At 36.0% G+C, this 24,161-nt stretch overlaps 2 protein-coding genes and 1 pseudogene across 9 annotated transcripts in view; 2 read left to right on the top strand and 1 right to left on the bottom strand.

The window, feature by feature from the left end:
* Positions 1 to 205: 205 nt before the first annotated feature.
* HMGCR (3-hydroxy-3-methylglutaryl-CoA reductase) lies at positions 206 to 19,666 on the bottom strand. Of its 2 annotated transcripts, none has more exons than XM_039857306.1 (20): positions 19,485 to 19,623; positions 14,669 to 14,855; positions 14,119 to 14,230; positions 13,754 to 13,841; positions 12,748 to 12,832; positions 11,710 to 11,815; positions 9,981 to 10,087; positions 9,754 to 9,870; positions 9,155 to 9,312; positions 8,780 to 9,027; positions 8,501 to 8,679; positions 7,299 to 7,493; positions 6,769 to 6,927; positions 6,466 to 6,623; positions 5,661 to 5,766; positions 3,692 to 3,862; positions 3,244 to 3,384; positions 2,994 to 3,152; positions 2,422 to 2,576; positions 206 to 2,275 (listed from the first exon to the last, which is right to left on the bottom strand). In XM_039857306.1, the coding sequence occupies exons 2-20, from the start codon at positions 14,831 to 14,833 to the stop codon at positions 2,221 to 2,223; spliced, it is 2,664 nt and encodes an 887-aa protein (XP_039713240.1). In that variant the 5' UTR covers positions 14,834 to 14,855; positions 19,485 to 19,623; the 3' UTR covers positions 206 to 2,220. The 2 variants fall into 2 exon arrangements, with proteins under 2 accessions (XP_039713240.1, XP_039713241.1); XM_039857307.1 differs by having other exon boundaries at positions 511 to 2,275; positions 19,540 to 19,666.
* On the top strand, positions 15,668 to 15,790 carry LOC120599130 (uncharacterized; annotated as a pseudogene).
* A 98-nt stretch (positions 19,667 to 19,764) lies between the features above and the next one.
* ANKRD31 (ankyrin repeat domain 31) overlaps positions 19,765 to 24,161 on the top strand; it is a 141,328-nt gene continuing 136,931 nt past the window's right edge. For 4 of the 7 annotated variants that reach the window (XM_039857303.1, XM_039857295.1, XM_039857302.1 and 1 more), the window contains exon 1: positions 19,765 to 19,999. The gene's annotated coding sequence lies outside the window, so the exon portion shown is untranslated. Of the gene's footprint in view, positions 20,000 to 21,381; positions 21,434 to 24,161 lie in introns of all 7 variants that reach the window. The other 3 variants (XM_039857298.1, XM_039857297.1, XM_039857296.1) reach the window with 1 other exon arrangement.

Below are 24,161 nucleotides of genomic sequence, written 5' to 3'. Positions count from 1 at the left end.
TCAATAATTGCAAGTAAATGGGAATCGGCTTTTAAAAAGGCCGACCTGAACTATATTAAGCTATACTCCAGCTGATACGTCCTAAATGCACACCTACAATGGCCATTTGGTTTGACTACCCCATATTTATGTCTTTCCACTAACCCTCAGACCCCTAATATCTAAAAGTAGTCCAGTTGAGATACTAAATCCGAATTAATCAAACTAAGTATAAGGAAGATAATTTTAATGAACATATAATACCAGTCTACCATTAATGTTGCAAAGTTGAGGAATATAATACAGAATGATAAATGCTCATCATTATGACCTATAATTCACCTACAGGTCATAATTCACCAATAGCATGAATTACAGGTTACCACTCTGGCCAGACTTTACAAGCTTCCAGGCCTCAGGCTGAGGGTTAATCCAAACAAAAAAGGTTACTGCTTACATTTAGTAGTATTCACTTCTTTTTCATAATTTACTGGAACTGGGAAAAAAAAAAGTATAACAAAATGTATACAATTTAGTAATTGTACAAAACAATTTAGTGAGATGATATTGGTTACGATCACCAAAATGAAGATGCAAAATACTTTTCATTGCCACTTCCATGAAAAGTTCAGATAAATAAGAAGTCACCGGCTGAAAAGTCACAACAAAAGCAATTTAAACTTTACAAACAGGAAAGATCAATGCTGCGGATACAACCATTCAGAGGCTCCCCATGCTGCCATGGTATTACTGGAACGTTTTTCAGAGTCCATCATCTACACAAGCCATCAGCTCTCCAAGACCAACACTTGAAGCATTAGATGTAATACAAAATAAGGAGTTTTTTATTACTTATTCAAAACTTGTACATTAAAAAAAATAACATTCGACACCTCTGCTGACCCCCTGAGAAAGCTAAGAGCTTTTATGGGTCCATCTAAGAGCACTGTGTGAATGTTTCAGTCACCAACCTCCTGGCCACAGGAACGAGCAAGGCATGCTCCTCCGGGGCCATTCACATGGTGCCTTCACTGGCTCTGAAAGCTGACGTACACTTTCATTAGGCTCGACAAGCAAGCCAGGGTTTCCTGGACAATTAAAGAACACCATTCTTCTCTGACCTAAGCTTACAGTATTTTATCAGTATACAAGTTTATTTTTATTTATTTCTTGAACACTTTTAATAAACTCCTAGCATAAGAAGCTCCATTACAACATATATAGATTTGACACAATTCTTTACAAAAAAACTATCTAGATTTTTCAGCTAAATAAATTTAAGTATCTTTTAAGAAATTAAAGTTGGCTTAGAGAAATGGTATTTTTCTTTCAAACCTGTGTTTTCCACCTCTGAGTTCTGAGAGGTCATAGACTTGTATACAAGTCCTTGATAAACAGAGAGAGTCTCCTTTGTCTAAGCAATATTAAGAGCTCTTGTATCTTTGAGAGCACAAAACTCTGTTTCTTAAAGCCTTATGTTGAAAGATACGTTATAGCCAATCTAGACAAACATTTATATTTCGACAAGAGACCTCTGAATAGCCTGCAGAGATAAATGCAGTGATTTGTTTTCTTGATAGAGAACTATTTAGCACTGCTTAGCACATTATTCTGCAGTTGGGGAATAAGAGTAATTCTTCTTTTGAAGAAAGCAGGTCCCCTTCCGAAGAATCATGTTGGCTACCCCAAAAGAATCTCAAAATAGACCAGCACCAAATGAAGTATTAGTTTACAAAAAATAAACTTAGCTCTTATTTCTTAAAATTCTACAACCCAGGCTTAATAAATTAACTTTGAAATCATGAGTTTTGTCAGCTACAATATAATTTAAAAATCCATTTTCAACTCAGGCGTGGGAGGAGTGGGAGGAGGATCAATCTCACACTGATCACCATGAACTCCATGAATTTCATCAAAAGAAAACACTTCTTTCCAGCTTGTGTTCTATTTCAGAAGTGAGCTGTGGATTAACATCTGTGATGCTTTAAAGCATAATATTCATGTTGAGATCTCTCCAAAGAGCACAGCATGTAAAGCACTAAACTGTCTTCGGATCTGAGGAATCTGCACGGAAAGAAGGACCTCAGACTTGTCTGAAAGAGCCAAACACCAAGCAGTCGTCTCACTGATCATATCTATTCATCCTCAAGAAGACACTGCATTGAGCTTTTTAATTCACAGATTTTATGTCAGTCCTTTAGAACCCAACGCCCGTGTTTCGGTTCGGAACTGTCAGGCTCCTTAAGCAGTTTTCTCAGTGCAAGTTCCTTGGAGGTCTTGTAAATTTATCTTTGACCTATGGCAAAGAAAGACAAAGTAGAGATATACAAAATAATAAGAATGCAGAAGTTTAAGTTAAGACTATTGTATCTGAAGAGTAGATTTTTATACCGCATATTTTAAGTACAGGGGAAACATGTTAAATAAATCTTTAAGTCTTACCTGTTGAGAAGCATGTGACTTTGGACCATATGTCCTGTTGCCAATGCTGCCATCACTGACAACTCCCCAGCCATTACTGTACCACACACAATTCTGGCAAGCTGCCGGGCATTTTCCCCAGGATTGTCTTTGCACGCTCCCTGAACACCTAGCATCTGCAGCCAGGGAGAGACAGAGCAGGACTCATCCTTCAAGTCATGGCAACAACTTCCTACTCAAGCAACTAACATAAGGGTGACTACAATGGCATAGAACTAGGCTCCATTAAAAGTACTAAATTTCCAAGATTTGGCAGCCAGTACTGACAATGTATACACCACAGTTAACATAACATCCACACCCTGGCTGGCAGTGCCCTTACTCAGAGTAGATAAACATTCTTTGCTCTCTTAATATACTTTCTCAATTTACTAAGCATATGCCTGAATGTGCTTACTTGGACACACTAAATTAGGCTTAAGGGAAACAAAAGAATAAAAAGGTTGCTAAAATATTGAGGTGAGTGATATGCAGAATCTCAGCAGCTCGGAATAGGCTAGAGATCCCTGGACTCTGTGCCCGATATGTCATACCTGCAAACAGGCTTGCTGAGGGAGCAGGTTGGTCCCACCACCTACAGTTCCTATTTCTATAGATGGCATGGTACAACTGACATACAAATCTTCATTTGTGGGACCAGTTGTTTCCATTAAAGTAATGCAGTTTGAACTAACAACATTCTGTGCTGCATCCTAAAAGAAAATAAAATAAAAATGGAAAAATATAAAACTTCTCTTACTTAGAACAATAAAAGAGAAGGGAAGTGGAGGCGGGAACCCTCACCTGTCCACAGGCAATATAAATGGCAGTGACAATGTTTGCCGCATGGGCATTGTAACCTCCAATGCTCCCGGCCATGGCAGAGCCCACCAGATTCTTATTCACATTGACTTCAATCATAGCTTCTGTAGTAGTCTTTAATACCTAGAAAACAGAGTTATACACATTTCACATCTTCCCACAGAGATTCAGGGGTGTGTTATCCAGATCTTTCTTTCTGTACCTCCAGAAAACAAGGGAGTTTAGACATCACCTCATTTAAGCTCTTAACGCAATAAAGAGTATCAGTTCAGTTTGTTCATATGAATGTCATAGGCAGACACACGAGCATGATAAAACCTTCATCTTTAACGTGAAACATACGCCCACATATTAAACTTTACTTACAATTTCTCCAATTTTTTAATCCAATTAAAGATTAACAAAATGAAATATTTATCCAATCACTCACTTCTCTGACAACCTTGGCTGGAATGACGGCTTCACAAACAACAGACTTTCCTCTTCCCTCTATCCAATTTATAGCAGCAGGTTTCTTGTCGGTACAATAGTTACCACTAAGTGCTATGATCTGCATTTCAGGAAAATACTCACGGAGTTTTATAAGTGCTTTCTCTGTACCCTATTAACAACAACAACAAAATTACATTAAAATTCACAAAGTTATTTACAGACCAGAGGCTTTATTTGTATCTAATAATACTAATACTTCTAACTACAATAGCTATATTAATATTATTATTTCGAATAACTATACTTCGAAGAAACTAAAGTAACAGCTGTTTTATTAACTATCAGTGACTAATTTCTCAAGCAGATATAGATTCCTAATGTTTCTGTCTAGGTATAAAAGTGAACTTCTTCGTCGTGATTGATGAACAGAATGTAGATGAGAATATTAAAAAATACTGAAAAAGAATACTCATATTCATGTCACTGAGGAGTGAGTAACCCAACTCATGACCAAGGTTTCATAAATTGCCTCTTCTGGTTATTAAACTGTTACCTACAACCCCAAGTGACCAAGCCTGCAAACATAAGTCAAACATCAAAATAAATCTTGTTGTTAATGGGAAGTTGTTGGAATTTACATTACATAAAATATAAAAAAGACTTCCAATGACTTCCAACTAAGTGAAATTATTTCAGTTAACCACTCCTCAATAACCCAAAACATACTTGTGGCTAATTAAAAAAATTTTTAATTGTGGTAAAACACACATAACATAGAATTTATCACATTAACCATTTTCAAGGTAACTGATTGTTCAGTAGTTTAAAGTACATTCAAGTTGTTGTACAACCAATTTCCAGAACTCTTTTCATCTTGCAAAGCTGAAACTCTATACCCATTAAATAATAACTCTCTATTCCCCTTTCTCCTCAGCCCCTGGCAACCAGCATACTACTTTTTATGTCTCTGAATTTAATCGAGGTACCTCATAAATGGAAATCATAAAGTATTTATCTTTTTGTAACCAGATTATTTCCCTTAGCAAGTGAACCTCAAGGTTCATCCACATTTAGCATATGTCAGAATTTCCTTTCTTTCTAGTGTTGAATAATATTCCATTGTATATAAACACCACATTTTGTTTATCCATTCATCCATCAATGGACACTCAGGCTGCTTCTACCTTCTGGCTATTGTGAATAATGCTTCTATGAACAAGGGTGTACAAATTATCTCTTTGAGACCTTGCTTTCAGTTCTTTGGGGTAGATACCCAGAAGTGAAATTGCTAGATCACAGTAATTCTACTTTTATTCTTTTTAAGAAACCACTGTACTACTGTTTATTGGCAATTTTTAAAGCTTATGCAATTAGTCACTATCATCTCTTTCTGAATAGTCCTTATAAATAGTTAAACCAAAAATATTTGCTAGCCTAACTGACTTTAACATTTTACATTTGTGTCTGGTAAATAACATATCAGTAGAATAAAACGTAAGCCATATATAATCTTCTTATAAGGAGATAATTAAAATAACCAGACTATACGCATGAGCTTGGCCTCTTAAATATAAGACTTATCAAGTCTCTAGAATAGGTCAGCTTTCATGGTTTATAAAACAAAATTTTAAAGTGCTAACCCTAAGGTTTTTCCCAACTCCCCTGAGTAGACCCAGAACATATACAATGCCAAGTCTAAATTAAATATATCAGATACAAACAACGCGGTAAACAAATGCCTGATTTATATAACATGAATTACATAAATCAATATTTAGCTTTCAATGAAAATCTTTCAGTCACGTAACACTTTGAGTACTAGTGGATGTGCATGGCACAATATTAGAAGTACAAGAGGGCATAAAGTAGACAGTGAGTCTGCTCCCTACCTGTCGCCTTGACACCTGAGTTACCCTCTCCTGGAATAATCACTCTTTCAAGTTCTGTTATAGTCTATCCATGCTTACCTTTGAAACCATGTTCATCCCCATGGCATCACCTGACTTGGACTGGAAACGAATATAAAGGTTGCGCCCAGCTATACTCATATGAAGTTTCTGCAGACGTGCAAATCTGTCAAGAAAAAAAGCAAAGATTTTTTATTTTTTTAAGAAGATGGAAGTTACCTTAAAATTTAGTTTAGTTGGTTCATTCTACACATAAGAGAAACCTCATGGAGATTACTTATTAGTGTAATTTCTTCTTTAACCATTGTATTAGAATACTATACAGGCTGCTTCATTCTTAGGTGCTGAAAGAAGGGAGAACTACAGACAGCTATTTCATCATAGATAAATTTTAAAAGTCCAAGTAAAAGCAAGAATATAAGCTTGAACTATGCTGGGGTTGTTATCATTTGTATTGATTATACTTATTGATAAATTTAATTTTCTGTATTTAAAGTAAATCTTCTACGCCAATATTTACTTCAATCCCGCTTCCAAAATCTTTTTTCTCAGGCAATTCAGCCCTAGGGCAATTCTAAGTCAAAATTCTTCTAGGAAAAAGTAACAGCATAATCAAAGTGAGCCCTGTAAAGCCAACACCATTTTTTTCTAATTTACCTTTATGGAAGTATTCATTTGGATTAACATTCTGCTCCTTTGCCCCAAACCAAGCATTACTATTACTCATTTAGAATAAATGGATTTAAAGTCGATATTTTGTTATGTCATTTTAAGCAGGCAATATGTTAACAGTTACGTTTAACGATCAAAGAAGATGGCACACTGGTTTGAAATAAACAATGCACTTACAAACCCATATACACACCTGCTGGTGCTATCAAATGCCTCCTTCATCACTGTGAACCCTTCAGGTGTCTCAAGCCAGGCCTTCACTTCTGCAGAGTTAGAAGCCCGGGGAAGACGTACCACAGGACCCCGAGTCATCCCATCTGCAAGGATTCGGCTGCTGGCACCTCCACCAAGCTATGCAAAGTATATTATGGAAGCACATATTATCCTGACAACAATTCTGCTTGTCCCAAAAGGTGTCCTCGATTGTCCCCAAATCTATACCCATCAACTGGCCTAGTGTATCCTAAAACAGGCAAATATATAAATGCCAACTTACACCTATTGCTCTGCAGCCTCTATTAGTGCTGGCCACAAGACAACCTTCTGTTGTTGCCATTGGAACCTGGAATTCTCTTCCATCCAAGCACAGAGGTCCTGCCACTCCAACAGGGATGGGCATATATCCAATAACATTCTCACAGCAAGTTCCTATCACCTAAAAGGTAAAGTTAGGGGCCAAGTGAAAATCTATATTGCAAATATACAGCCCTCATCATTAATAACTTTCTTCAAACTTAACCCTTTCATGTATTTGTCAACAAAATTTTTATTTACTCTTTAAAAGTACATAAGATACTAAAATATTTAAGTAACGACTATAAACAACAGGAAAAGTATTTTGAATTTCTATGACCTATATATATCATAAGCAGAATATAAAATTGCAGTAAAATGGAGAAAAAAAGGGAAATATTTTATAAAATTATATACAATAAAAGACCAGTCAAGAAAAAAACTATAAACTATAAAAAGCTAAAGATTAAAAAGTTACAAAATAAACCTCCTCAAATCAAGAAAATTACATACCAAGGAGTAGTTATAGTCCCTATAAGGGAGATACTGGAGAGAAGAAGGCTCTGGAAGTTTTTTGGAAAGTAACTGTCGGCGAATAGATACACCTCGTTCATGGGTTTCCATCAGAGTTTCCAATTTGTAAGCTGAGATATGCTTAGCACTGACTAACTGGATGATTTCAGCATCACTAAGGAATTCTGCACCTTTCTAAAGAAATGAAAAAAAATGGGAGGGGGTTGAGGGAGAGAGATGACAAAAAACTTGAACTGTATTTCCTATTATTCATACTAAATAAATCATTTAATACAAACAATGCTCTCAATAAAGACAAAACACAAATAAGAAGAGAACCCAAATGACTTTGGAATTCTAAAGATGATTTGAGTAGAAATAGGAATATCAAAATGAAAGCAAATTCTTTATAAAAATGTGAAAACTAAACAAATATAAGACCAAAACACTAAATTTTGCAAGTAAAGTCCATAGGAAAAAAATCCATAATTAAAATTCTGACATCTACCCTATAAGTTTTGCTATCCCTGAATACAGCAAGACAGCTGAGATATTGGTACACATGTTAATAGGAATGAGGGAAAGGAAAGTGATAAAGAAAAACAAACACAACACATATTCCCACTCATACGCACATAAATCGAGAAATGAAACAGATTAAGAAGATAAGGATGGAACACAAGGTCATGCTAAAACATGAGTGAACCCATAAGGTCATGTAGGCAGAAGGTAAAATAAGCTTTCTCATAAGCATCAAGCTTACTTTAAAAAACAAAAACAAAAACAAAAAACCTTTCTTCTACCTTTGAGGCTCATTTCTATATTATACCTCTTCTAGGCCTCAACACGTATATGAGACTACAGTAATTGCTCATCTCTATGATAAACAGTAAAAAAGTAGAAAGAGCACTGACTCTTGAGTCAGTAAATCTTGGACTCTTGATACTAGCTTTATCATTTCTCAGATGTATTACTTCGGGAAATACATAAATCTCCTGGAGCCTTCTCATCTAAAAAAAAAGGAAATGATTCCATCTATCTGGCAAGGTTGTGGGGAATAAATAAGACCAGTACCCATAAACCATGCAACATGGTGCCCAGAACTTAGCAGATACTCAATAGCTATCGCTTCCTTTCTTCCTTTAAAAAAAAAAAGCTCCTTAAGAAAAATACCAAGCTTGAGTTTCTTTTATTTTCCTCACCTCTGAATTCCCAAATATCTGTATACATTCTTCATTTGGCCGAGGCTCCTTGGGAAGTTCAATTTTAGGTTCCTGTGTCTCTAGTTCCGGTGAAGTACTAAATAAGGAGGAATCGCCAACCACAAATGTCGCTCTATTTGAGGTGTCAGTTTCTGCCACTAAGGGTTTTATAACCTCGACTGTTGAAGAGATCAAAAGAAATCTCACAACATTGAACATAAGTCAACTTCTTGACAAATTAGCATTGTAAGAACGGAAAATGAGAGAGTGAAAAATTACCTTTTCTTTCTCTGTTTATCTTTGTCTCCTCCTCCACTGCATGGAATTTCTGGTTATTTTTGACCACTATAGGATCACGTCTACAACAATCATCTGGGACTTTTTTGGGGGTCACCACAGGAGATGTGATAGGGTTTTTTAATGAGAGTGTGGATTCTGTCTCTGCTTGTTCGAAGAAGATGTACTTGACAGCCAGAAGGAGAGCTAAACTTAAGGTAATAACTTGTTCAACATCCATGCTGATCATTCTAAATGAAAGAAAGCAAATTTAAACATTATTACTCGTAAATATAAAAGGCACAACCTAAACTTCTAGTAGCAGTAGCATAGAGTACCATGATTAAGATACAATAAAGTAAGTCTCAGGTAACTTACTTAGAGAGATAAAATTGCCAGAGGGAAACACTTGGTTCAATTCTCTTGGACACATTTTCATCCAATCCTAAAGAAACCTTAGAATTTTCTGCTGTACTGTTTTGAGAAGGATCGGCTATCCAGCGGCTGTGAGCATGAACAAGAACCAAGCCTAGAGACTGAAATAAAAATTTTTTAAATTATGTATCTTCCGCATATCAGTGAAACCTAAATTTCTCATCCTTAGCAACTGGATAACCAGACACTATCTCCCATAGCCTCCCCTTACCATGAAAAGAAAGCCCCAAGCTTGCTGTGTGACTAAAGTAGTGGCCCCATTGAACTACTGACAACATTGCAAAGAATAGGTTTTCAAACAAGAGATAAAATGGAAGAACTTGAAAAATTTGTTTAGGGGAGAGATGCTAATAAAGACCAGGAGCCTTAAAGAAAGGAGAAACAAGTTAAGGAAAAAAAGGGAAAAGAAACATCAGTGAAATAGCCAAAAACTGTAGAAAGATGACAAAAAAAGGAAAAAAAGACAAAATAGACGAAATTGAAAAGCAGAATATGACACTGGAACTCAAGATACTGAAGGGAGAAGAAAACTATGTAATTACCATAATCATCTTAACCCTCTGAGTAACAGGATTTGGTTTATTTTCTTCTTCTTCTAAAACTCGGGCAAAATGGCTGAGCTGCCAAATTGGACGACCCTCGCGGCTTTCCCGAGAAAGCTATAAAGTAAGTTAGTGTTACATTAGAAGGTATTGATTTTATTTAGGCGAACTGATATAATGAGAAATATTATTCTTCTACAAATGTCATTATTAAGAACTGCTCTTACCTCTAAAACCAAGGACACACAAGCTGGGAAGAAAGTCATGAACACGAAGTAGTTGGCAAGAACTGACATGCAGCCAAAGCAGCACATAATTTCAAGCTGACGTACCCCTAGTTAGAGAAAAATTAAACTTACAATGAATAAAGTATGTGTATTTTTGATGTTGCATACAGCACTCTTCACATAGGTAGACAAATACATGAAAATATTAGTATGTAAATCTCTTTGCCATCTACCAGAAAAAGACTTAGGAACTCAGAGGTGATGCCAAGCCAGAGAGCTCAGAGGAATAACTCTCATGGGCAGAGACCTTGTTCCCTCCCATGTCTCCCACAACACAATGCCGGGCACAGAGGTAGCATTTAATGCATATTTGATAATCCCTATTTTTTAAGTGTACTATCTGTTTTGCGATACAGGTATCTAATGGAGCAAACCCTCCACAGTTACACTATTGATCCAATCCCACTAGTTACCCTAAAAGCAATTCACCTGTGGACAAAAGATTTTTTATAAAAGTAAAATGTACTGTCAATTATGCCATTCCTGATATAGTATCATAATAAATATTTTATTTGTACTACTGAACTCTAACTTCAGTAAAACCTCTATGATATTTACTGATGTTCTAATAATTTTGGTTAATTTCACTGATCTGCTTAAAAAATGATATAATGCAAAAAGGAAACTCAAGACTCAAAATTAACAACTGTTTCACTACAAAATGTTTAAAGTATCATTTAGTAATCTTCTCCAATAGAAAGTAACAGAATTACAGAACTGGAAAAGATTTAGATCACCAAATCTTACTTCCTCACTTTACAAATAAACCTGAATATAAAACATTTTTCTAATGTCACTCACGTTAAATATAAAATGTTTCAAAATATAAATAAAAAATGATTCCCTTTTCCTATAAAAACTACCAACTAGAATACAAAAAACTCAGTTATATTTTATTTTCTGAATTGTAATATATATTTAATATAATACCCTGGTGAAGAGACCTCAACTAATGACAACTAACTACTCTCTTAAAAGTTAGATAATTTACTTCTGAAAGAAGCAGCCCCTTATTGAGGGCACTAAGGTACCAGGAAATATACTAGAATTGTATTTACTTAAGTGTGGCCTTCATGAGAAAGCCATGAAATCTAGTCCTAATGATATCGACAACAGCATGCCAGAGCATAATTTCTGTCCTATATTAAATTGCTATTTAATATCTAATTTTCTACTATCCAAGTAAGGATATACTACATACTGTCTGATTAAATCTTCCCAACCTTCCTATTAGGTGGATCTAACTTAGCTCTGTCCAACTCCTGAATCTTGCACTATCTTCTACATAGCAATTAATACGCAAGGAATCAAGTCACTTAAATTTGTTTAGGCAACAGCAGGGGCTAGGAGGTACTTTACAGAAAAGCCTTGGAATACAATCTTAGTTAAAAACCAGTCAAGAGAACAAATAAAAATACTACTAAGTCATCAAAAAAGTGGTATACAGAAAGATCACAAGAGTAGAAAACAAATCAATAAACTGCTACTAAGTTAATATTAGAGCAGACAGACATAAGGTCAGATATAACCACATACTCATACAATTAAAAAATTTTAACAGTAATATCAGCTTTTTAAAAGTCAGGATTTAAGAATAACCAATGCATTCTAAGGTATTCTTTCTCTTTATTAAAAATTTATTAAAATGTATTAAAAATTGCTTACAAACCTGACATGGTACCTACTCCAATCACAAGGCATTCTACAAGAGCATCAAGGGTGAATGTGGGACCTAAAATTGCCATTCCACGAGCAATATTTTCCCTTACTTCATCCTAAAATATAGACCAAACATATTCATGAGAATAAAGTACAAAACAATTTTTTAAAAGGTTAGAGAGCATGCTAGAGCTTCTACTGAAATCTAACTTACTATGCAAAGAATAAAATATATAGTAATGATAAGACTAACAGGCATTCAAAATGCAAAATATGTTAATATAGAGGATTTTAAAAAAATACACATAACCGTGCCCTGCTTTCCCTTTCTATTGAACAAAATATTTCTTGAAAAGATCTCTTTGAGGTGGTATTTTAATCCTAAGATTGAAATCTCATATAATTAAATCCTACAACATTTTATATTTTAGCTACCATTGATAGAAGTCCTTAGGTGTAAATTTTTTGAGACCACGTTAGTATTATGAAACCTAAATCATATCCTTGCTCAAATTATCATAAATATTCAGCAAATACATAATCAGGGCAGAAGGACACGCTATTTTATACTCAGATACCCTGATGAAAGATTACTAAAAATGCTAAGTTCTTTACAGTGACTAATGAACATCAGGATAAATCTTTAGGTGGGAAATTATTCTAGTGTTTTCAAGGGGCTTAGAAATAAATCTACCCTGAGACTCTCTTACCTTAGATTCTATTTTGTTCGCCAATATGTTTCACTAGGTAGATATTCTTACTTATCCAAAAGTCCAAAATACTAGCTTAATTTCTGAAACCTTCAAAAAGAAAAATGGGTAATATTCCAAATTCCAGGAGTTATGAAATTATAAAGGAGTTGTTAGATAAATAGGATAGTTCCTAAGGAACATAGGAAGACCAGTCTTAGGACTTGACAATTAAACTACAATTGTAGGCAATTCCCAAATCTTGAATTATGGAGAAACTCTATTAACTCTTCCTATTTATGTAAAAAAACAGAAAAAATAAATACTATTAACATTTATGTCTTACAAATAATACTTACTTGTGAGTTGGAACTGAGGGCAAACTTTGCTAGCGCACTTGCTCTGGAAAGGTCAATCAAAAGCAGGAAAAAGGGCAAAGCTTCACTGGAAAAAAAATCAAGATGATGAACTACATTTAACAAAGGAAAAATATGGATTAAAAAGTCCTTTCTAAAACAAAACTTTTTTCCCCCATACATTGTATGACCCTCTAGTATGTGTACATTTTTGCAGACCAGAAGGTATACCCTATACTCCGTTGGCATCCTCAAAGTTAAACATTTTAGTTGATCAAAACATTTGTTTAAAATGTAAATATATTTATACATTTTGATAGTTTTATACAAAATGATCATCCTTAGTAGACAATGTCTCTTTGGATTAGCATGGGGGGAAAAAAGTACAATATATACATATAATATTTTTTCATTAATCACTACTTGTGGAAGGATAAACTATAAACAACCTTACTGGAGAGTAAACTAGCAAAAATGGCATTCGAAAGTCCTAAAAACTTACACAGTTAGTATCTCATTTCTAAGAATGTATCCTAAGACAATGACTATGAATATGAACAAAAATTTAGCTACAAAGACATTCATCACAGTGTTGTTATTAATGGAGGAAATTAAATAACCTAATAATCCAATCCTATAGGATTAAGTAGATGAACTATAATATATTCATCATACACGTGAATACTAGACAGCCATTATAAATAATTCAGTTTAGCATTAAGGACATGCAAAGATTTTGATAATTATTAGGCATAAAGAAGTTATAAAGCAGTGTATATAATATGATCTTAGAAATTTTCTTTAAATATAAAAAAAAAGAGAAAGCATATATACCTAAATGTTAATGAGTATTAAAGTTAGCTAAATGATTACATGAAAATTTTCTTCATATTTTCTATAAACTTCTGAAAATTTATATATTGCAACTTTATAATATGAAGAAAAGTTATAAAGTTCTTAACAATATGTTTTGAAAATAAAAGTATACTTATGCTTTAAATATACTTACTTCAAGCCTGTCAATTCTTTATCTAAGAAATGGATGACAACTGTACTGAATACAAAACTTGAGAAAATTGTGAAGAGGCCAGCAATACCTAAAATGACAAAATCAACAAACTAAAAAAACTTCATCCTTTATTACACAAATAATTACAGTCTCATACAACATTCTGAAAGAAATAATATTATTGTCTCCAGGTTAATATTAAAGTCTCAAATATCAGAATGCCTAACTCCCAATAAGAAAACACATGCAGCACACTTTAAGCAACACACACATTTATGTATACATGATTTGAACAGGTACAATTCTATAGCAAATACAAAAAAATCTGATGGCCTGTCAAGAAATTAAATGTATAAAATGATTACCCAAAATATATTTTGATCCAAGTTGACGTAAATTCTGGAACTGGAAGTAAATATACAGGATTGCTATGCATCGCGTTATTGTCAGAATTATAATGTCACTGCTCAAAACATCCTATTGAGAAAAATAGAAAAAAAATCACCATAGCTATAGCTTTCAAAACAACCAAAATATAAGAATTTTTATTTTGTATGCATCATTAGTTTACATCTTATAAAATAAATGTAAGCACGATTCAAATAAAAATATTAAATATGCAAATAAAAATTAAATCCAAATTTTTTAAAACCCAATTTTTAAACAATCCAGTTTAAGCCAATCATTTTCATTGTTAATCTCTTATAAAAGCTATATTTCTAAAGTAGAAAAAGCAAAAGAAAAGTATTTCTAGTACACTTCCATACTATAAGTAAATGGAAATTTGAGGTAAGTTCATGAATACTAAACTATTTTACTCATAACTTTTTTGATAATATGGTCTCTAAAAGGAGATATTCTTTAGAAAATAAAAATGTAATTTACTTGAGTCGATATCAAATTAATTTCACAAACCTCTTCAAACTTCGGACACTCGTAATTCCAACCACAGATCTTATCATTACCGGTAAACATGTTCATGGACATCATACAGATGGTCAGTGTCACTGTCCCTACTATGACTTCCCAGGGGTGGGAGGCCACAAAGAGGCCATGCATTCGGAAAAGTCTTGACAACATGGTAGCTACAGATCCTCGAATCCTGGAAGGAATATTATGTATGAACACTTAGTATACAGCTCACTGTACTTTTAAGAAAAGATTTCAAGGAAAAGTAAGTTGTAAAACCTGCTTTTGTATGCACAGGGTCTTGTACATATAAATATTATTATTTGATAATGCTCTTTATAATTTTGGAAAATAATTATTAAATTAAAATAAGAGGGCTCTGTTATTAATTCTTTACTTACAACACTTAAATCCTCTATTATTCACTAGCAACCAACTTAACAGCTATTTCTTACAAATTGTATGAATTAAGCCATTTAAGATAGAACCAAACAAATATCTCAGCCCTTGATATTACTTGAACCAAGGAGGAGAGCAATATAGCAGAAAATAAAATGAGAAGCAATTATTCACATTTATTTTCTTATTACCCTTATGTAAAATGCATATAAGCATCCTCTTCATTCTCTACATTCTGGTTATGCAAAAGGTAAATATGAAAGAATCTACTCGTTGAGTGTCCTCCTATAAACCATTATCTTAGTTTATAAAGCTCCTCAAGCAAGAGAGGGGCTCATTACATTTTAACATTCCATCCAACATATGGCCTAATGTCACTAGCCAAACGATGTTTAATAAACCTTCCTAATGTTGCTGTCACCAGAGAGAAGTCTTTTCATAAACTTTTACAGCTTATCAACATGCTAAAACAGTATCTCTAGCATTCAAAAATTCCCAACAGAACATATAGGTAATTTTGATATAATGACTACCATGAGTAAACTTTCCCATGTTTGCTGGCTAAATAATAATAATAATTTTGATACTATGATTAAAAAATATCTAGTCTACAGCCATACTACCCTGAATGAGCCCGATCCTGTCTGATCTTGGAAGCTAACTAAGCAGGGTTGGGCTTGGTTAGTACTTGGATGGGAGATCACCTAGAAAGACCAGGTGCTGTAGTTGTAAAAAATAAAAAATAAAGGATTGTAAGCTGACGAGGTCCTTGCAATCTGTGAGGTCAACCAAGGGTTGCCTCGCCTAAAAAATAAATTAAAAAATAAAAATAAAAATAAAATAAAAAATATCTAATATAGTCACTGATCTCCAATACAGGAACTTATTTGTAAGACTTCTCACTCTAAAATTAATACTTATGATAAAGCATTATTAACTACCCATAAAAAGTCAATTAAAATTAAGATTTAAAAAGTAAGCCCACTGATTGACACACAAGCAAGAATTCAAATTAATCTCACATTTTTGGTAATAACCAAGAAAGGGACTCATTTATTGAAGACAGACAATAAAAAGGCATCATCTCTCAAGGTAGTCTTCTATGTTCTTTACATCTCAAGCATACAAGACTACTGGCTAGATATCTGGTTTCCAAACTGCAGGTCACAACCCTTTATTGGATCAATTAGATCACGAAATCAATTTTAAATCAGAAAAAAACATTTTTAAATAAAATAACATAGAAAAAATAGCTGTGGGTAATAAGACAAGTAGTATGGATAAGCTTACTTTTTGAAACTTTGCTTCATAAAACTATACATGTATATGTGTACTGGCTTCCAACTATGTATTTCTTACTGTGGATCTCTATTTTAAAAGGCTGGCATTCACTAAGATATACAAATGTGGCATGCATCTGCCTGTGTTTATTCATGCTTTTCAACCTTCCTCTCTGAGTCTTATTCATTATTCTCCAGCACCTTGCACATATATACCTGCTTAATTCAAAATAAATTCTTAAACTACAGTAGTGTGCATTTAATTGATACTTCTTGAAACAGACCTAAAGATTACTTTTTTAAAAAATTCAACAAGAAATGGACACAAACCACCCCCCTTCTTGTTCCCCACTTAAAGGCTGAATGCAATGGGTAGGGAAGAGAGGCTACATTTTATATACTATCCTGGAAAATGAATATCAATAACAAAATTATTTTCTACTAAATTAGAAGAGACTTGTACTTAAGGTATTGGAGATTATTATTTATATCTTAGAATCAAATCCTACTTCATTATAATCAAAAGCCTCATACGAGGCTAGATTTTCATGATAGTCTCCTATCACATAACTTCTTATATTAAAAAGAACAACCCTACGAACCACTCTAAAGGATCAACTGGCATCAATGTCCCAGAAAATTAACTATACACACATTTCAAATCTAGGTTAAAATAACTTCTAACACTTCCTTCCCTAAAAAACGCTCAATTTAGGTTATTCCCTATTGAGTCAACATATCCTTCAGTATTTAAAAGTTAATTCAGTTAAATTAAAATCTGAGCTGCTAACAGGAAGGCACCCTCCAATTTGATCACAAATCAGTTTAGCATTATCAACTTACAATTACATATTAGGCACATTATGTTTTTCCTCAAAAAGATTTCATGGTAGCATTGTCAATTCTGTGACATTTCTTTCTAAGGTGTAAAATCATCTTTGTAACATTCAGGAGAAGAAATACATATGATCCTATGAACCACTGCCAAATACAGAGAACCTGACCTATTTGGAAATACAAACTGAAATAACTGAATGTACACAGGTGTATCAAAAGTAACCATAATTATAAACACTCTCGTTTCTCATGAGCACCCTCCCCATTTCTCTGTGATTATGCAAAGCACTTAAATGCCATAGACTCCAATCTTCTACCTTCATCAGCAGTTGCAAGTGGCACTAGCAGGCTACAGGACGGCTCATGCAAATTAAATAGGCAGTCTTTATGCCATGTTGCAATACAAATAAATTTTACTTTAAAAATCAAGTTAAATAGGCAATATGTATGCCTTGCGCGTTCAGGCTGAAGTATGCCGCAAACATTTCAGATTCTTCAAAAGAATGGATAATTTAAAATCAATGGAATCCTCAAACTCTAATCCAATATGCTACAAAAACCACCTACCAAGGCCAATTGCAGAAAAGGATGCTTTGGCATCCCATTCTAATTCTTTCCTCCCACTCAGCATTCCTCCTGTGCTACACATTCCAGTATTTGATTATACACTACCTTACACTGTTCTCAAATTAATTGCTGTGTACGTTTTGTCTCTTTGAAGGCAAGCACCCCGCCTTATACTAAGCCATTTTTAATTCCAACAGAATCTAGCATTCTGCTGCTCAACCTAGCATCTTAGAGGAAAAATAATTTCTTGCACTGGAAATCAGGAAACCTGGATTCTACACCCAATTCTATTATATGCTACCTGTTTGTAAGTCACATCACTCTTATTTACAAAGCTAGAGCTCCAAAGCTTTGACAAAGTATTGAGTGGAACTATATGAAACTGCTATTTCTGTAGGTAAAAAAATGACCAAATTTTAAATATCAGCAATTTCATGTGGGTCAACCTAAAACGATATGGATATAAATGTGATTATCCATGGTCTAGAAACTAGATCATAAAAGAATTAAAAAAGCACATGTGTGCACACTGTTCATCTTGAAATGCTCATGCCCCTGGAGAGTTTTCATGTTAATGATGTAATCTTTGCACAATTATTTTAACTTTCATGTTACTGATTCCCATTTGTCCTTATTGCCAATTTTATCAGAAATTCTGGTAATATGTTACAACAAAGAAGTCCCTCAAAATCCAATCTATCCATTTCCAATGGACATTCCAGGCCTTAGCTAGATCACCTCTAAAAGATAAAATGTCTTTCATTGCATGGAGAGAAAAATTCACAAGCAAACAAATAATACATTCTCTAGATTGTGAGATGCTGATATTATGCACGATTTAACACAGCCTGGAAACGAATCTTTCCTATAACTTTACAGCACCAAGAAGGCATATCTTCAAGCCCTGAAATATTTCAAATGGCCATTTAAGACGGAGTACATCAACTTTCTACCGCAGAAATTGACTGTTCTATATTTGAACCTCAAAGGTAAGTTTTTCCTAACTAAAACCAAATAATTCTGAAAAACCTAAATGTTTTGACTAAAAGCACCAAGGAGACTACGCCTCTTCTTACACACACACACACACACACACACACACACACACACACATGCACGCACACACGAATCCTTTAAGTCCTTGGGAGACTCCCTATGTTAGGCTCTCTGTCCTTTCAGCCCGTTTCTCCTGAAAATAACAGGACATGTCTGTGCAGCCTCACGGTTCCTTAATGGTTCTGACTTAGTCGCCGCATACAGAGATCTTTCCCATCACTTTAAAGAAAGGTGCTGACGAACAGCACCGCCTGGGCATGGACGCCTACACCGGATGGACCTTCTCGGACCTGCACCGGACGGGCCGCTCCCTAGCCCCTCAGCATTTCCAGAATGGAGGGGCCTTCAAGGTCACCCTCCTGGCACCCTTTCCGCCCCAATGATCGTGACAGCTCAGCCAGCACTGCCTACATCTAACAGGGGAGGCAAATGCTACTACGCCCCGCCGCCCGCCGCTCAGGCCCAGCCTGGCCCCCAGGTTCCCCTGATATCAGTGCGGGCCGCCGCTCCGCCAGCCGCACCTCAAGGACGTCTCGCAGTCCCCGCGGGACAGGGCCCCCACACCCGCAAAGCCACAACTGCAGCTCCCGCCAGGTCCACAGGAGGTTCTGGCCGCTCCTTCCTAGGGCCGAGCAGAGCTCGAGAACCGCCACCAACGCCACTCTAATCTCGCTCCCACTCACCACCGTCCCGCTTGCCGCCTTCCGAGCCCCTCTTCGCGGCCACCGTCCGACTCACCTCCCGATCTCACTAGAGGCCACCTAACCCCCGCGCGGCGCTCCGTCTGTCTCCAGAGACGCGGGGCGGAAGAAATCTTCGGCTTACGCACGCTCGGAGCCGGACGAGCCTGCGACCAATGAGAAAGGATCGTCCGATCGTCTAGCCAATCATCTGGGGGCTGCTCAGCCTGGTGGCGCAACGTCACGAACGGTCGCCTTAACAACCGCCCACAGCTCTCACCCGTGCAGAGAACCGGCACCGCACCATCTCTCACCATGGCTCGGCCAACCAATAGCTAGTCGAGTCCCAGCACTAGGGCCTGCTTATTGGTCAAAGAGCTGTGGGGACGCAAGCGTGGAAGCGGCCTCGACGAAGACTGTAGGGCATCTGGCGGGTGGAGTATCCTACAGCCCAGGACCCTGACCTGTGTCACCCTGGCTGTGAGAATAAAAATGAAGAGCGGAAGTGGAGCGTGAAGGTAAAATGCAGGTCAGGTTGAGGATAGAAAGCTCAATTACTTAGAGGAGAGAGATGAAGGGAAGTGGAGGTGGCCTGGAAAAAAGAGGAATGGAAAAAGGGGAAGGTGGCAGTGAGGTGCAACCCAAAACTCAAGCTGACTAGTATCCAAATCGAAGCCTTCATCTTCCTGTGACTTACCCAAAAATGACTCCAGTCATTGGGGTCTCTCCTTCTCTGTCTCTCCACCGCCCCCACCCTCCCCCACCCCCGCCCCACTCCCTTCCTCCAGTGCCAGGCACTAGTCACATGCTTGGATTCTCTCTGAAATGTGCCTCTCCCGTGTCTTTGCATTCCCTCTGCCCTCCTTCTGCTGCAGGCTTGTATTACCTCTTACCTGAAATAGTGCTATAACCTCTCCTAACTGGTCTCTCCACTCTTGGTGCTTCCACCTTCCAATCCTATTACTCATTCAGTAGGCTTGCCCCCAAACCATCAGGAGTTGCCTACTAGAGTAAAGAACTGGGCACCACCAATATGGCCCCACCCAACATTTTCTGTATATCTCTCACAACTTCCCTGTGTCAACCCTACATTTCAGCCAGAAGAGTAACTGGCCTTTTTTTCCAGTCACACTCAGTACCTTTTTACCTCCTGCTTGTAATTCTTTGTTTAATCTGGAAATGCCTACATTTTTAAATTGTTGAAATCCTAACTATCCTTCAAGGGCCATTTCACATGCCACTTCCTTTCCTGATTCCCTCAAACACACTTCATCTCTTCCTACTTTGAGCACCCATAACATTTCCATAATATTCTATGACTTGTTTTTTTATAGTATTTGGAAATTTATTAAAAACAGGAATTGTAATCCTGTTTTTATTCAGTTTTTTAATTCAATTTTTAAAGAGCTGTATTTTGAAACACAATCCCTAGAACATACTATATATATATATATACACACAGTAGGCATTGTAAGAAACTATTATCTTGCTCAATTCTCATAATTCTTATAAAATAGATGTTATCTCCATTTACAAAAAAAAAATGGGTTGATTAAAATCACTTAATCACATAGATAATTCGAAAAACTGGAATTTGAACCCAGATCTAAAGCTTTTGCTTGTTTTACTATACTCCACTGCTTCAGTATAAGACCTTTATTCATACCTCTTTACCAAATACTTTTGTAATGTCCACTATGTGCAAACCATAGTTGACAGTGGAAATACAGAGACAAACATGACAAACATGGAAACTGCCTTTATGAACCTTACATCTCTTCACAGAATAGATGCTATTTGTTGAATTAATTTGTTGAATTAATTATAATGGAAGGAAAAAGTTTTCACAATGAAAAAGACTGAGGTGAACTAACCGAAGATTGCAATATTCTATCACTAGTCTTATCAAAAGGAAAAAGAAAGGAAAAAAGTAAAGAAAAAGAAAAAGATGTGTAAGTACTAAGAGCTTAGAAACTGTCATACTTTTAATGTCCCTAGAAGTCTGCAGGGCCAGAGATTTCAGAATCAGAAGTTACAGAATATACAATTGCTTGCTAATATAAATTCAGATTGTTGTAGCCGCCAGCCGCCGAAAGACACACGGACCCCAGAAATCAGTGAGTCATAGGAAACATGCTCTTTATGCAGCCAGCTGGGTCTGCCAGGGGTACGCAGACCCCAAATTAAGCAGCCCCAAAATGTAGAGGTACAGGGTTTTTAAGCCCTAAATCCCATTCCTCATTCTGTCTTAAACACAAAGGTCTATTTTTCTCTTATTCACTACCTGTCAACCCACAGGTCGGTTGTGCAAGCAGGAGTACAGAAGGAGAAAGCTTATAGTTAGAATGTTATGTTCCCATGGGTGATAGCCTATGTTCCCATAGGCGATAGCCAGTCATTTTCCAGCCAGCACAAGATAAGGATTATGAAGGAATTTCCCCAGAAGGTTTCAGACCAAGGTTTGGAAACTTCCATTCTTAAACTTTGCTTAATTGAGAATTCCAATGAGCATATGCATTCAAAAGCAAGCAATAAAGAAATTCTAATTGTTTGGTTTTATGTTCTTGAGACAATTTCTGTATGATTCCAAAATGTATTTCAAAAGAATCTTTATTGCACTTAACTAATAATTGGCATTTAATGATAAATCACAAAATTTGGCCTGGCCACAAATTTCGTGTCAAGGGGATCTATGTGCCTTCTTTTCTTGTGGTTTACCTTCAGAGCAAAAAGTTTATAGAAGTATAATTTTAAGAGCCTCTTTTAAAGTAATGAACAACCCACATTACCATCTTAATTCACATTGCCCTTAGCATTTACTTGTGTAAACATGTTAGACCTCTGGCCTTCACTTTTTGTTCCTTTTTGTTGTCATGGGTCCTGCATAAAGACAGAGAATTTTAACAATAACGATGATGATTATGACATACAGCTTTCTATGTACCAGCCGCTTTTGTAAGTGCTTTATTTATATTTATTTAATACTCATAACAATTCTATGAGGAAAGCATTAGTAGCATCTGTTTTTTACAAATAAGCTACAGAAACAAAGAAATTATGTAACCTGCCTAAATTCACACAACTCAGAAGTGGCAGAGCTGGAATATGAATTTTGAAATCTAGTTCCCAAGCACATGCTCTAAATCCACTGTACTTACCTCTTGCATTAGCTTAATATACACTGTTTTGTATTAGACTACATCATGATTGTTGAAGCTTCTGATGCTCTATTGTGAAAGACTTCTGTAATATCAGCAAAGAGTTTTACTTATTTACCATTCATAGTTCAAAGTTGTGTTCAAATTTATATCTTCTGATCTTGGGCAGTTTTCTTTCTTTGTCTTGTACAATCTTTCTTTTTTTGAATTTTAGGGGTAATTTTTTTAACCAGTACATTTCAAGTGATTGGTTACTTAGCTTTTGGCAGATACTATGACTGATTGTCACTCCCTGCCCAAGCTCAAGAATATTCACTGAAGACCTACTCAGTGCTAAGCTAAAGGATAGGCACTCAAGGTACATAGTTAAATGAGAAAACATACACGAACAGATCCTTTCCAGATGACATGGTAAGCGTTCTGAGTGAGGTATGCAGAGAGCCCACTGAGTAAAGAGATAAGGCATGGAGTTTGGAGTGTGGTGTGTTTTGAACAAGGGGAGGAAGTGGTTTGCAAGAAGGCTAGTTTAGCCACCAGAGCCAAGATTGTGAGCATGAGAATGGAGGTAACATACATACAGGAGCAGAAAATTAATTAGGCAGAATATTCTAAACTAGTAGCTGAAAATAGTAGCTGAAGCCTCTTTTGAAGTTGAGAGCAAAGGTCTCTACAGGAAAGGGTACACATATTAAAGATCGCTTCTCTCTGCTGAGCCTGCTTTCATTGTTTGTGCTTTTGTTTGTTGTTTTCTTCACAGTTCCCCACTCCTCTGTTTAGGTCTTTCTGCAGCTTTATAGAAGCAGTTGGGAAGTAGGTATCAGCTGTATTGGATACTTTTTTTTTTTTTTTTAAGGAAAAAGACTGCTCACACAAGATAGAAACAAACTATGTATAATGAGGAGTGAGTGTTCATTCTTAATATTCCTAGGATTCTTAGCTAAGGTGACTGGGTCACAAAGGAGTCAACAGAAGACCGAGAAAGGAGGTGAAAAAGAAAAAAAAATTGACCCAGGAATAAGCACTACTTTTTATCCCTCAGTAACAAACCTGGTCCTGGTCTCAATTGATAAGTGCGAAGTGAGCCATTTAATACAAGGCTGTATCCAGCTTAGTTGTCAAGTCCTATTTCCTTCCTATTCATTCTCCCAATTCTAACCTTTCTCTCTAGCTTTGTTTAACTCCCAATTGAGAGAGACCAGAAGGAAATTATATTGGGAAGAGGGGTGGGGAAGGAAGTTTAGGAGGAGGTAGATAAGATTTCACCAGGCAAGAATTGAAGAAAACAAAGAAGGATAATGGCTCAAAGGGACTCTCCTCAGCTTCCCTGAGCAGCCCTATCTAAGGAGAAACCAGCTTTCCTGAGCAGCCCTATTGAAGGAGACACCAAAGAGCAATTTCCTAGAGCTGCACACAGTAGGCAATCTTTCAATACAAAGCTGCACAGAGTAGGCAATTTTTTAATACAGAATTATTTTCACTCATAGGTAAAAGTGGCCCAAACAGTATATAGGACTCTAACTAT

This window comes from Pteropus medius, unplaced genomic scaffold, assembly GCF_902729225.1.
Source record: "Pteropus medius unplaced genomic scaffold, Ma_sr-lr_union100, whole genome shotgun sequence".
NCBI classification, from domain to species: domain Eukaryota; kingdom Metazoa; phylum Chordata; class Mammalia; order Chiroptera; family Pteropodidae; genus Pteropus; species Pteropus medius.
This window is presented reverse-complemented; position numbering and strand designations above follow the sequence as displayed.